This window comes from Canis lupus, chromosome 28 (genome assembly GCF_003254725.2).
Source record: "Canis lupus dingo isolate Sandy chromosome 28, ASM325472v2, whole genome shotgun sequence".
In the NCBI taxonomy this organism is placed as follows: Eukaryota; Metazoa; Chordata; class Mammalia; order Carnivora; family Canidae; genus Canis; species Canis lupus.
Window position 1 is genome coordinate 34192471 of NC_064270.1, and position 12510 is coordinate 34204980.

The window sequence follows — 12510 nt, forward strand, 5'->3', positions numbered from 1 at the left end:
GCCTCCAGGAAGCTGGGGTCTGTCACAACTCCCAGTCACTCCAAAGGTCTAACCGAAAAGGCACTCTGCAACAATCTCATACACCTGGTCCCAGATCTACACACACAAAGGGGCTCAGTCACAAAAATACTCAACTAGAACCTTCACCCCCTGCAAATAAGTGAATATTATAAACCAAGATCACAAGACCCATGAAAAAGAGTTCAAGATCCGGCTTGGAGAAACAGAGCCGTGCTGAACCTGGGTTCAAGCCTCTCTGCCCACAGCTGTGCAGACCCTGCTCCCTCCCAGCAGTGACAAATACTGAGAAAGCCACAGCCCACAGAGGCTCATATCTGGGGGCAGCAGTCCCACATCAGCTGTCACCTGGCCGTGGACAGGTGTCTGTGTGCCAGTGATAGGCTCAGCTCATGGGATTCCCGGGCACAGGGTCCTACATGTTCCACGTGGATCGAGGGCTCTCTGCAAAGGCACTGGGGTTGCCTCAGGCCTAGCTTTCAAGGCTCCTGCAAAAGCAAGGTCCACTTTGTGAGGCCATGAACTATCCAGTGGGGGAGCCAGAGCAGGCAGGGTCCCGTGCAGAGAGGGCTGGCTGGGGCTCTAGAGGCATGGACAAGGTGGTTTAGGGTCCATCCCCAGGGCTCGGGCCTCCCCCTCCTGGCATACACACTTCCCAGGGGCCCCGTCTTCACTTGTCCCGGACTCTGCCCTCCCCAGGCGTTGGCTAGAGAAAAGCAGGCACAATCAGGGCGGCCTCCCCAGGATCCTGGAGGTCTGCCTGGAGCCAATGAAGCAATCTACACATCTGGGCACAGCCCCACCGAGCAATATATTTTCAAACAGTTTCTACCCAAGTGAGGACGGGAAATGTCTCCACCGATGCCAATGCTGCTACTCCAACTGGTGGGCAGTAAAACAGAATAACATGTGTAAGTTGTTTTTATTACCTATCTAGCTTATTAGCCAATAAAATAAGCTCAACGTTAAAAATTTAACTGAAGCCGTTTATCGTACCCAGAACTCGGGGCTCTGGGTTTCCCTCAGGAAGTCACCTACATCTGTCACCTTTCCAGTCTCTTTACCTACTTAAATTTCTCCAGAGAAGAAAAATCCCATTTGCACATCCAACGTAAATGAACGTGTTTGATCCCTGTCTAGCTGGTAAAGCAAAAAATGTCCGTTATGCAGGAAAAGGAAAGGGACACTCCTGGAGCACTGATGGTAAGATGGGACCTGGACAACAAGGGGCAGGGTGAGGTCTACTCCTGGGTGAGCCCCAATGACGTGGGGAAGGCGGAGCACGTCACGGGCTCGTCCTCCAGCTGCCCCAGGCCAGGGCCCGGCTCTGCAGCAAAGGGCCACACAACCTGCACTCTGGGGCCAGGTCTATGCTCAAGACTCAAGACACCTGCCCCTCCTGTGTGTGTGTGTTGGGGGCGGGGGGGAGAACCACCAGGCTGGCAGGGGGACTGGAGAAGAGAAGGAACTGCCATCAACAGAAGTGGCATTTTTATTCTAAAGCAAAAGGAGGCCCAGCTGGAAAAACAGCTCTGGGCGCTGAAGGAAGGTGGTCATGCCCACAAAAGAGCAGACATGTGTGGCCCCAGAAGCGGCCACACACTGCACGAGCCGGGCCACGCGGGATCTGTCCCTTAACACCTTAACACCCAGCGGCCACCAGTGCTTCCATAACAAAGTCAGCAAAGACGATGGTCAAATAGTGGCACGAAGGAGCTGAGGGCCCCCTAGACACAGAACAGAGAGACTGCATCCTACCCACCACACCCACCGTCCTTCCTGGGATGGGCCTCCCCAAGCCTCACTGTCACGCTCACAGCCTCAGGCCCCCTCAGTAAGAACCCAACACAGGTGGCAATCAGGCTCCGAGACTGTCCTGGAGACCGCGTACTCTCTCCATGTCCGTCTCATTCAACTCAAGCCCCGAGCTCATTGTTAGCACAAGGCAGGGCTCCAAGACACAGATGATAAAGGTGCAAGGGAGACGGCCCATGGCTGGAGGCCTCACCTACGGTGAACAGCAACGATGATTACAAAGGTGGCAATCAAAATTTCTTGATGGTCTCGTGTTGTTGACAGTTTAATCATATCAGTAAGTGCTTCTCCGCATCTCTTACCCTCTGAAACCATGACCCACAGTCCTGACCTCCAGATCAGCATAACCTGAGTGACACTGAGTCCTGGCCTGTGTTGCAGGGAGGGGTTCCTGCGACAGAGGCTCCAGTGAAGTGCTAGAAGGGGATCACCAGTGTTTGAGGACAATGGTCTCCCGCCCCCCAACACCATACCTCTCACCATTTGTCTGCTCCTACACCACTAACACTGTGTTCACAAGGAAAGAGCATCTCTGATTTTAAACAGAGAAAAACAAATACTAAAGGAAAAAAATAAACAAACAAACCTTGATTTCATCTTTCTTTGAATAGGATTTAAAAAATAAGGAATTATAACCCACTCCTGGGCATTACTGAAACTGATACCCCACCTTTGTCTGGGATGTGCCAGGACCAGCAGGGGCTCCCGTAAGCACCCAGATGCCCCTGTGATGCCTCCCGCATGGCTGAGGCTCTTACCTGTGCCATCTTAGCAAGGTCCAGGGAAGGCCTCTGCTCCTGCACCTCTTCTGGGCGCCGCCGCTTAACGCCGACCTTCTTGTCATTAAGGACACACGGCTGGGAGCGGCTTCGGGACAGCCCGCTGGAGCGTCTGGCCAGCTCTGGCGTTGAGGCAGGTGTGCTGTTGGCTGAGGGTGGACAGTACTCCGCAAAGGAAAACTGCTCGTGGGAGCAGGACAGGGACCGCTGCATGTCGAGCCGGCCCCCGCCCACAGGGTTCGGGTCGGGGCTCCAGATGTCGCCTGCCTGTCCACAGGTCGCCGAGCCTGGCGCCCCTGGGCAGGGCTGACCTCCGAATCGATGGTGGAATCCTGCCTGGTCATAGGGTGAGGAGAGCGCGTTGGCCCGGGAAGGGAGGCTGAAACTGGAGCTCCTCTGCATGGTGCTGAAGCCATTGGAATAGCGCTGGACGCTGCCCCCACTGTAACAGCGTCTCTTTTCTACGGGAGTCCAGACTTTGGAGCCCAAGGGCCTCCACGATGTCCGGCAGCTGGACATTTCATCGGAGAAGGACAGTGACCGGCACTGGCGCTTGCTGGGGGGCGCGGAGGGGTTCCCGTTGTGGTCGCTGAGGCTGAGGTCTTTGATCAGGTTGGTCACTGCGCAGGCAGTGGCGGCCTCTCGGTGCCACAGAGCGCTATCCTGACACTTCTCGGGCAGGCACTCCCAGATGCCGGTGCTCGGCTGCTCAATCTGAAGGGGGCATTTCCTGTCCAGGTCTCGCCATCTGTCATTTTCTGGTTCAGAAATGACAAAGAGAAAACAGGATTTGAGAAGGCCTGCATGCCAGCCCTCTATCTCCTCACCAAGAGCCCATTTTAAACAGGGTTTCAGAGCCAGGAAGGCCCTTGAAAACCATGAGGTCCAAGATGGACGAGAAACGGAGTCTCAGAGCAGGGATGTGAATCCCACGGTGTTGACTGAGGCGCAGAGCGAGGCCCAAGATGCACATACTGCCCAGGCCTCCTGGCGTGGCTCCCTTTCCAACATTCCATACTGCCTCCCAGGGAAGTCCAACGACAGTTTCCACCCAAATGCTTCCCCATCTTATAGGTGGGAAACCAATCTGCCCCAGCCCTCCCCCGGCCTGCAGCAGCGGAGGCAGGATGTCTGTTACGTCCTCTCTCAGGGCTGAGGCCCAATGTCCCGGTAGGAGACCACCACCAAGGGGAATCCTCTGGGACTCGGGAGGGTCAAGGTCAAATGGGGCGGGCAGGGCCGCCAGGTTAGTTCATCCGAATTCCATCTCTAGAACACTTGCTGACAACAGAAACTGGAAACTGTACTGATGTATGCCTCCTCCGCCAAAACGCTCAACATCATCATCATTGTGACGAGTGGCTGCCAATCACAGAGCACTTTCCTTGCCTTCTCTTGGTTTCTCACTGAAATCGAGGACGCTGAAGTAGTTCAAATCTGTAAGGAGCTTGGGTTGGCCTGCACAGACGTAAGGGTACGATTTAAACTCACGTATTCAGGTCTCTACTCGAACACGTGAATAAATAAGCTAAGCCTGAGGAAACGATGACTTTGTAGCCAGACCTTTATTTTAGTGAAATACTGAAGAACTATATTTGGTGTTTTTCTGCTAAAGAGTCACGTAGGGCGGGGGGCACCTGGTGGCTCAGTTGGTTAAGCGTCTGCCTTCAGTTCAGGTGGTGATCTCGGGAGTCCTGGGATCCAGCCCCATGTAGGACCCGCTGCTCAGCGGGGAGCCCACTCGCCCTCTCCCTCTGCCCCTCGTGCTTGCACTCTCTAATAAATAAATTAAACCCTAAATAACAACAACAACAACAACAAAGTGATACGACTGACAGCAAAATGGTAAACAAAACGCCCTCCGGTCGGGGGCTGGCGACATAAATGAGCAGGCAAGTAGGAACATGGAGCATGAAAACAGCACAGTTTCAAGGAATATTAATGATGCAGAGAAATGTTAATGATGTAATAATTCTAAGCCTAAAAACAGAATAGGAAAAGTGTATAGATAGCATGATTCCTACTTTGTAAAATGTGTATTATATGTGATGATTAAAAGAAGATAAACCAAAGTGTTCCTGGATAAATGGGAGAGAACTGGCTGATACACACACACTTTTTCTCTCCCCCACCCCCTCCGGCTTTTTGTTTTGCTGCAGCTTCTCCATTTTCTGTAAGGACAAATGTATTTCCAAATATGTGGCGGCTGTGGCCACCAAGCCCACTGGTGCTATGCCAGGGTCAGGTCCTATGACCCCAGCCTCCACTGGCTTTGCTCCTTTGGTCTTCCAGGGAGTTCCCTTAGAATAACGCTGGCCACCAACTTCTCTTTTGGGACAAGGCATGGAGGCGTCAGGCGGGCCAGGAATGTGGCTGACTGAGGAGGGAGCCAGCGGGCCCAGCCACAGAGCAGTGAGGCCCCAACATGGTGCCACAGTGACCCTGCTTACTAAGGACAGTCTCTGTCCCAGGCCTTGGGGAACCCATGAAATGAAAAAGAACTGATCCCACCCTCAGAAGATCTTTGCTGCCCTGGAACTGTCCCCAAATCCAGGGAAGTAATGAGAACGGGGGCCCGAAGATTCAGTCCCTCTCATCGGGCAGTGCCCTTCCTCCTCTGTGGCCATCTCGTGATCTCGGTGCTTCGTGACAGGACCCCTCAGGCTCCCTCATCCAGGCTCACCCACTCACTGCTCCCAGAGAACTTCCTGAGGCCCATGCCTGTCGTGCTCTGTCCCCACTGCAGCTGCCGTGGCCTCACAGAAAGAACGCAAACCTTCTAGGCTGCCATCCAGACCCTCTACTCGGGACACAGAGGACTTCCTGTGACATCAGCAGTCAGACAAGAGGTAGGGAGAGTCCAAACCATCCCTCAAACAGCCCATAAAGCACACTCCTCATTTGTCCTGAAGAGTCTTCTTCATAAAACGGAAGACTAATGAAGCAGCTGCAGGAGCACACAGGAGGTGGGAGTTCTGTGTTTAGGGTGGCTGTCAGATCCCCAGAGGGGACTGGGGTTGGACGGCTAACCCTAACGTGCTCCTGCTCGCCTGCGGGGGCCACGCCACTGAAGGGTAAGCCTCTATGACTCTAACAGTAAGACTCCTTCGCTGTAGGGACGATTAAGAGTCAGTTCTCAACTAGGTCCACCAGTTCAATGCGAAAGCAATGTGTCTGCAGTGAATCGGCAGCTGCCGCAAAAACACTAGCTCTTTTACATCCTTACACCTTTGCAAAGGCCTGGACTGTTCTTCTCTTGCTTTATCCTTCCAGCGAAGGTCTCTTCCTCATCATTTAAGAGGCAAGTCAAACATCACCCTTTCTGTAGACATGCCTTCTCCACATTAGCCCACAGCTCTTTGCCTGATTTTCAATCTTATGGCTCAGATGTCACCTGAACCTAAATTATCCGTTTACAGGTCTGCTTCCACTGAGCCACAGCCCTCGAGCACAGACCCAGCATGGCCCCTCAGTGCCCAGCATGGAGCCTGGCACACAGCTGACCTTAGCCAGAGGTGGGTAGAGGAAGGAGTGGGTAATGCACAGATAAAAGCTGCAGGGCAGGCCCGGGGTGTTCATTTGGTCTCACTTGTCTTTTATCCTTGGCACCAGTAACCTTTCCTTGGCCAGGCAGGTGCAACCTCGGGACTCTGCCTTCAACCTTCCTGCTTTGTGGAGGCCATGGATAGTTACAGGTGAAGCAACCCAGGGTCTGGCTAGTGGTATGATGTCTAAGATGCTCTGGAAACACAAAGCCTCATTCAACACTGAGTGCTGCTACTGTGTGTCCACACCAGCCAGGTGGCCACTTGGTCTGTCTGAGGGGCAGATAATATATTAATTGTTACTATCTTTATCGCTTGAAGAAGTACAATATAAGAAAAGTAAAAAACAATCGAGGCTATGTTTAGCCCTCGTGTTTTCCCCCCTTTGCTCAGGGAACAGAAAGTGATTTGCTGGGTCAGGTCACCAGACAAAAGAAACAGGAATAGAAGCTACTTTTTAATGGCAAACAGCCTCGAACTTCTGGCCCTGACGTCACACGGGACAAAGGGCCTCGGCAGGGCTCCGAGGAGAGGATACTGGACACCCCCGCCCCTCCATTCAATATCACTCTGCACAGACAGCTATAACTCTTTCAGAAGTGACAATGGCCACGGACCTGGGGAGTCCACTGAGCAGGGGTCACATGGGATGGTGGAAAGGGTGTGGACGTGGGTTTCAACCTCAGCTCTGCAAGTCACTTTAATTCCTCAGAGCCTCAGTTCTCTTGTCTATAAACCGAGGGTGACAGTAACAACCTCGCAGAGCTATTCTAAGAACCAAACAGTTGCTTGGGACAGGGCCTGTGAGGGCACAGCAGGCTCTGCCAGCAGCCGCACCACAACTAGGACGACAGTGTTGGACGATGTGCCTACAGCTGGGGCTCAGCTCTTCGATCACTAGGTACCACGCTTTGTGGGTCTGGCTGGAGTGGGAACCTGTACGCTCTACACCACAGTGCAGGCCACCTCAGTGTGGTTTTATTTAGGACCCTTGGGTTGGCAGGAACCACCCTTGGTTCAACGCAGCCCCTGACTCAGTATACAGAATCTCTAGGGGCAGGAATCTGCACTGAAATAAGCTCCTCGGGTTATTTTTGAGAACCACTCCTACAGGAGACACAGGGGCCTGGGTTCTCACACACCTTTGTCAGAGTGGCCGTTCACTCGGGCCATCTAGCCATACCCAGGACACTTCCTGAGGCTTGACATTCCACTTTCTATAAATTTGGATTCAGAGTATCATTAAAAGTTGTTGCTTTGGTATTTGTTTTGTTTCCAGCCAGTAACAAGAAGTAGAGCCTTAGAGAAGGCAACCTTTTACCCTTCAGGCACTTGGAAGGCCCTTTCTCACAGCAGGAGGTGGGGGCCCCAAGCTGCACAGCACTGGAAGCCAGGGGGAGAGTCTGAGGCGTCCCGCCGACACCAGCCGACACCAGGCCTCTGGTGGATGAGGGCACCGGCCACACACGCTCCCTGTAGTCCCTGCTCCTCTGAAGCTGCTCCATACGCAGTTGAGCCTATCTTCAAAGTTTGACATGGTTCACAGGAGGTGTGTGTGTAAGGTAAACACACCCAAGGCTCTACCTCGAGATGGTAGGACAAACCACACAAACTCACACAAAAGCATCAAACCACATCGTTCTCTCACAGATGGCCTGACTAGGTGACCTCGAGGGGCCTTTCAAAGCTGAGGCTTGATATCTAAGCTTGAAGCCTCTGGGGGGCACAGGAAAAGCCCAGATCCGCACCACCAACAGCCCCCACTCACAAGGCACTGGTCCTGCCACACCTTGACCATGAAGGGCAGAAGGCGGCTGGGTTTGCAGATCTAGGGCTCCAGGAAAGAAAACACTTGGAGGAGCACAAATAGCATCTGACTTCAAATGTTGTTTCCATTCTACCCTTAAACTTGAAGGGAAATTCCCAGGGGCCCAGATTCTTAGGGGACTACAGCCTTCTTCGGTTCAAAAGCTAGAAGAGATTTACAGCCCTGGAAACGTGTGTGCTGTGTTGTTACCGGCTGCCATATGGTGACAGAACCACAACAGAATGTGGTTTCTAGAAAAGGTTAAGCACCCTAAAGCACACACCCAAGAGGTTAGACTCTTGGGCCTGGGTAGCAAGTCTCCAGCCCCATCAAGACCGGCTGACTCATTCTTGGACTTCACACCTATCTACTCGTGCTGACGATGATTCTCTCTCCCCTACCTTGTGGGTTGGCTTGTGCTATAACTTGGCCTTGGGGCTGCAAAGACTCTATGCTTGACTTTGGGGGTAGGAGCTCACTAACGCTCTCGATGGGAAACTAGAAAGATATCTTTCAGAAGGCAGCTTTACTAAGCCATAGGGAGAAACCATGCAGGAGAATGACATTTGCTATCCCACAATGGGATCACGGATTTCTAAATGAACTTCTAGAGCCCCTGGCCCACTCAAGTGCCTCTTTTCTTGTGGCATCAGAATGGAGATTCAGTTCTAAGCTGTGTCAGGAAGAAAGGGTTCTTGGCTTTGCCTGACCAGGCCTTAGCCTCCGGTTATGCTCTCTCAACTATGATGAATCATAAAACGTCAGCTGTATCTTGGGTTCAAGGACAGTGACACAGGACACCAAGCTCCTTGGCCAAGGCACAAGGACAGGGGATTAGGATGGCTGGAGACAGCACTCCACCAGTCCCATCAACGGAAGCAAGAAGCTCTAGAAGAAGCCTGAGTGGCTGGTAACCTTCAGAGTGGGAATCAGGGCCCTACCCTCACCAGCCAGGTAGGGGTGGCCCATGGCAGCTGCCACAGCTTCTGGGAAGCCTCTGTCCTTAAAAAAAATGGGCTTGGTGGGATTCCCCAACAGACAGTAGAGAGGGGTAAAAAAAACACACCAGACTGAGCATTAGAAACATGGGCCTCGGGATCCCTGGGTGGCGCAGCGGTTTGGCGCCTGCCTTTGGCCCAGGGCGCGATCCTGGAGACCCGGGATCGAATCCCACGTCGGGCTCCCGGTGCATGGAGCCTGCTTCTCCCTCTGCCTGTGTCTCTGCCTCTCTCTCTCTCTCTGTGTGACTATCATAAATAAATAAAAATTAAAAAAAAAAAAAAAAGAAACATGGGCCTCAGTCTCCCCATCTGCATAAGGCAAGGTGACCACCCCTAGCCTCCAGGAGCATTCAGAAATGTGGAGGGAGTCAGTCGTCCTAAAGGGACAGAAAGGTGAGATCTGCTTGTCTCTTCTGGCGTTCCCACCCTGGCTGTGGGTATATACAGAGCCTGGGAAATGGGCACCTGCTTGCGATTCATCTCTGAACCCATGCACACAGCAAAGCTGAGCACCATTACCAAGAGAAGAGAACTGGCAGCTGGGAGAACTATTCAGAAAATTGTTGATAAATGTGTATTAACTGTTAACGAACTAACACCCCATTGGGATCCTTGTTGAGGCAGGGAGAGAGCACTAGCACACATCCCACACACACGACTCAACTGTGGGGCATCAAGGCACTCCCCGTCTTACCGGTGGGGAACCTGAGCTTCCAAAGGGCGTCACGCCTCACGTAGGGACGCGCAGCCAGCAAACAGCACAGCCTGCAGTCCCAAGGCCACGCCCTCGCCGCGGGGCCAGGCTGCACAGAACCTGACCACTTTCTAGCTGGCAATGCACCGTGGTGGGTGGTACCCAAAGCCACTCTGGCAGTTGTCATTCCCTGTCCTCTGGCACCACTGTGGCCCCCTGCCCCCCCACCCAAGGCTGGCCAGCCTAGGTGAGAAGGCAGCCTGGGAGGCTCCCTTTTCACTTGTCACCGTAAGCTGCCATCCTGTGCCAACTACACTTTGCACCTACTTCTCGTCTGTATTTTATTCCAGAAACATTGTTGGAAACCAATACACGGTGCAAGGAAACATTTAAAGCACTCTGTATGGACGAACCTTAAACTATTTTAGGGACTAAAAAATCACATGTATGTATGCCCATGATAAATGAAAATAAATAAAAAGTAAATCCAAAAAAAAAAATCACACCTGCATGCCTGTATGTGGATATACTTTTAAAAACGAAAACAAGGCTCCCTTTGGCCAATTTCGATTCATAATCTCTTTCTCCAACGATCATATTCCAAAGGGCTACCCGTGAGAGACGGAAGTGGCAGCAGAGACCAGAAACTGCCAGAGCAGCTCAGGGGCTGCTGTGGCTGCCCCTTCTGTCTCGGTCAGGAGCTCGTTCTGAGAAATCTACAATGTCCCACCTCCCAATGCCAGCTTTCTCACACAAGGTGCAATCACATCCCATTTTCAACAACAAATAATAGAGGAGTTAAAAGACCAAAAGCTATCAAATCTCAGAGTGAAATCTTTCAGTCCCGCACAGCTCAACACAGCCAACTGGTTTACCCTGTAGGAATTAATACAGAGCGTGCCCCCGGGAACAACCCTTTCATGTACAGGGTAGACTCTAACAGCCAAGTAATTAAACACAGAAAGTAAGGGCTTATAATTAAAATGCTGACAAACCTGAACCAGAGTGGCACAAGTAGCGCCGCTATAATATTTTTACAATTCCCTTTTATACATAATGCATGATCCTTCTGCTCAAGTTTCTCTATGTTCTCTGCCTGTGAAATAATTTACATTAATAAATAATTTATTACCATAACTCCTAAAGTAATTATGGGTTTCCATGCAATTTTTTTTTTTTTTTTTTTTTTTTAGCATATGAATTGTTTTGTTCTCTGTTCATTGACTTGTATTTACACGACTTTTCCTAGTGGCCCTTTTGCAATAATTGGTATTGCATTCGCTTTCTCACATATTATTTGATTTCCAGGTCTATCCTCGCCTGAGTGGTGAGGAAAATGAAATGTGTGGTGTCCATTGTCCCTGCAATACAGAACTCATTTAATGTGTACAATTAGCCAAGGGTGGTGAGTGGAGCGTGCTCTCACCCCACTTGCCCTTTTTCACCAAAAAAAAGATTAAACTAACACACGTGTGCCCCTGGGTCAGCATGAAAAAGCGTCTCCCACGGCGAGTGACAGAGGACCTGTGGGGAACCCCTGCCTCTCCCAGCACGGAGCACTTCCATAAGGTGCAGCTAAGCCCTCTTCACCTGCTACAGATCGTGGCCGGCAGCAAGGGCTGCCCGCCTGCCAGGCCGGCTGACCAGTGGGCGGGCCACAGCCCTGAAGCTGCCACCTGACCAAGGCTTCCTGTGTTGAGAACACAGTAACCGGTCATGTACATGGCTCTTCCCCAGAGAAGCCACTTGCAGAGGAAATTCCCGTTTGGCATAGAAAGTGTCCTCGGGATGGTATGGGAGGAGAGAAAGGAAACCAAGAGGCAAACACTGTCTCTGCTAGAAAGAGCCCTTTGGGGACTAGGCTGGGCTCACAACCTAATAAGGAGCACTGGGCCCTGGTGCAGAACAGGCCAGGCCAGGCGGTGGCCTGGTTCCACTCTGACCTGCTTTTGCCACTCACACCTCGTCCTGGCTTTGTTCTCTCACCCACTTTGGGAAAGTTCAAAACTGCTTCTTTATATCAAGTTTCCAAACTTGGGGTGTGTGTGGAGGGGAGAAAGGTGGGGAGGGGCCCATCATCCAGCTCACAATAACATGAAGTACTTAAAAAGAACACACATTGTTGTGAGCACTTGATGACATGAGTAAGGCATTTTATCTAAGGGGAGGCGGGCCTACTCAAAAGGGTAGCTTTTTAAGAGGAAGCCAAGAGGCTGCTGCATTCCCCACCCTAAAGCACTTGCCTGGATTTTCTTAAGAATGCTCGGGAAACAAACTCACCCTGGCTTCTGACTAGGACCCTTGCAATGGGGGCTTGGGAGGGAAATGCCCTGAGCCACAGGGCCAAGCTGTCCCCAGCAATCACCGATTGGGGCCAGAACACGGGTTCCATATCTCCAGGAGACAGACAGGGAGTTTGGTGATTATAGTAATAGGACATTTTGTCTTGGCTGAGTATTGTCTGGTCCTGGAAAGGCTCAAAACCCTCTTGAAAAGTCCAGCTGGACTCACACAGTGCCATTAAAAAAGCAGGCCTGCCTCAGACGAGACCTCACTGCCTGGGATGCCCTTCTAGTTCACGACACGGGGTGGGGCGACAGCTCGATGCACAGGTTAAAATGGGCAGGAGCGGTCAACTGAGCTTGGCAAGGCCTCTGGATGCTGACATTCCACCCAAGCAAGTGTCCAGAAAGGGGATAAAAGTGGGAGGGACTGAGCTGGCACCTATGTGCTGCTGTCTATTTTTTTTATTTATTTATTTATTTATTTATTTATTTATTTATTTATTTATTTATTTAATAAATTAATTTTTTATTGGTGTTCAATTTACCAACACACAGAATAACACCCA

The 12510-nt window shown here is 51.6% G+C and overlaps 1 protein-coding gene across 1 annotated transcript in view; it reads right to left on the minus strand.

Annotated features, from left to right (window-relative positions):
• Positions 1–12510, minus strand: part of FAM53B (family with sequence similarity 53 member B) — a 70820-nt gene that overhangs the window by 47674 nt on the left and 10636 nt on the right. The window contains exon 3 of the mRNA XM_049103494.1: positions 2592–3370. Coding sequence (XP_048959451.1) covers positions 2592–3370 — 779 coding nt within the window. The remainder of the gene's footprint in view (positions 1–2591; positions 3371–12510) is intronic.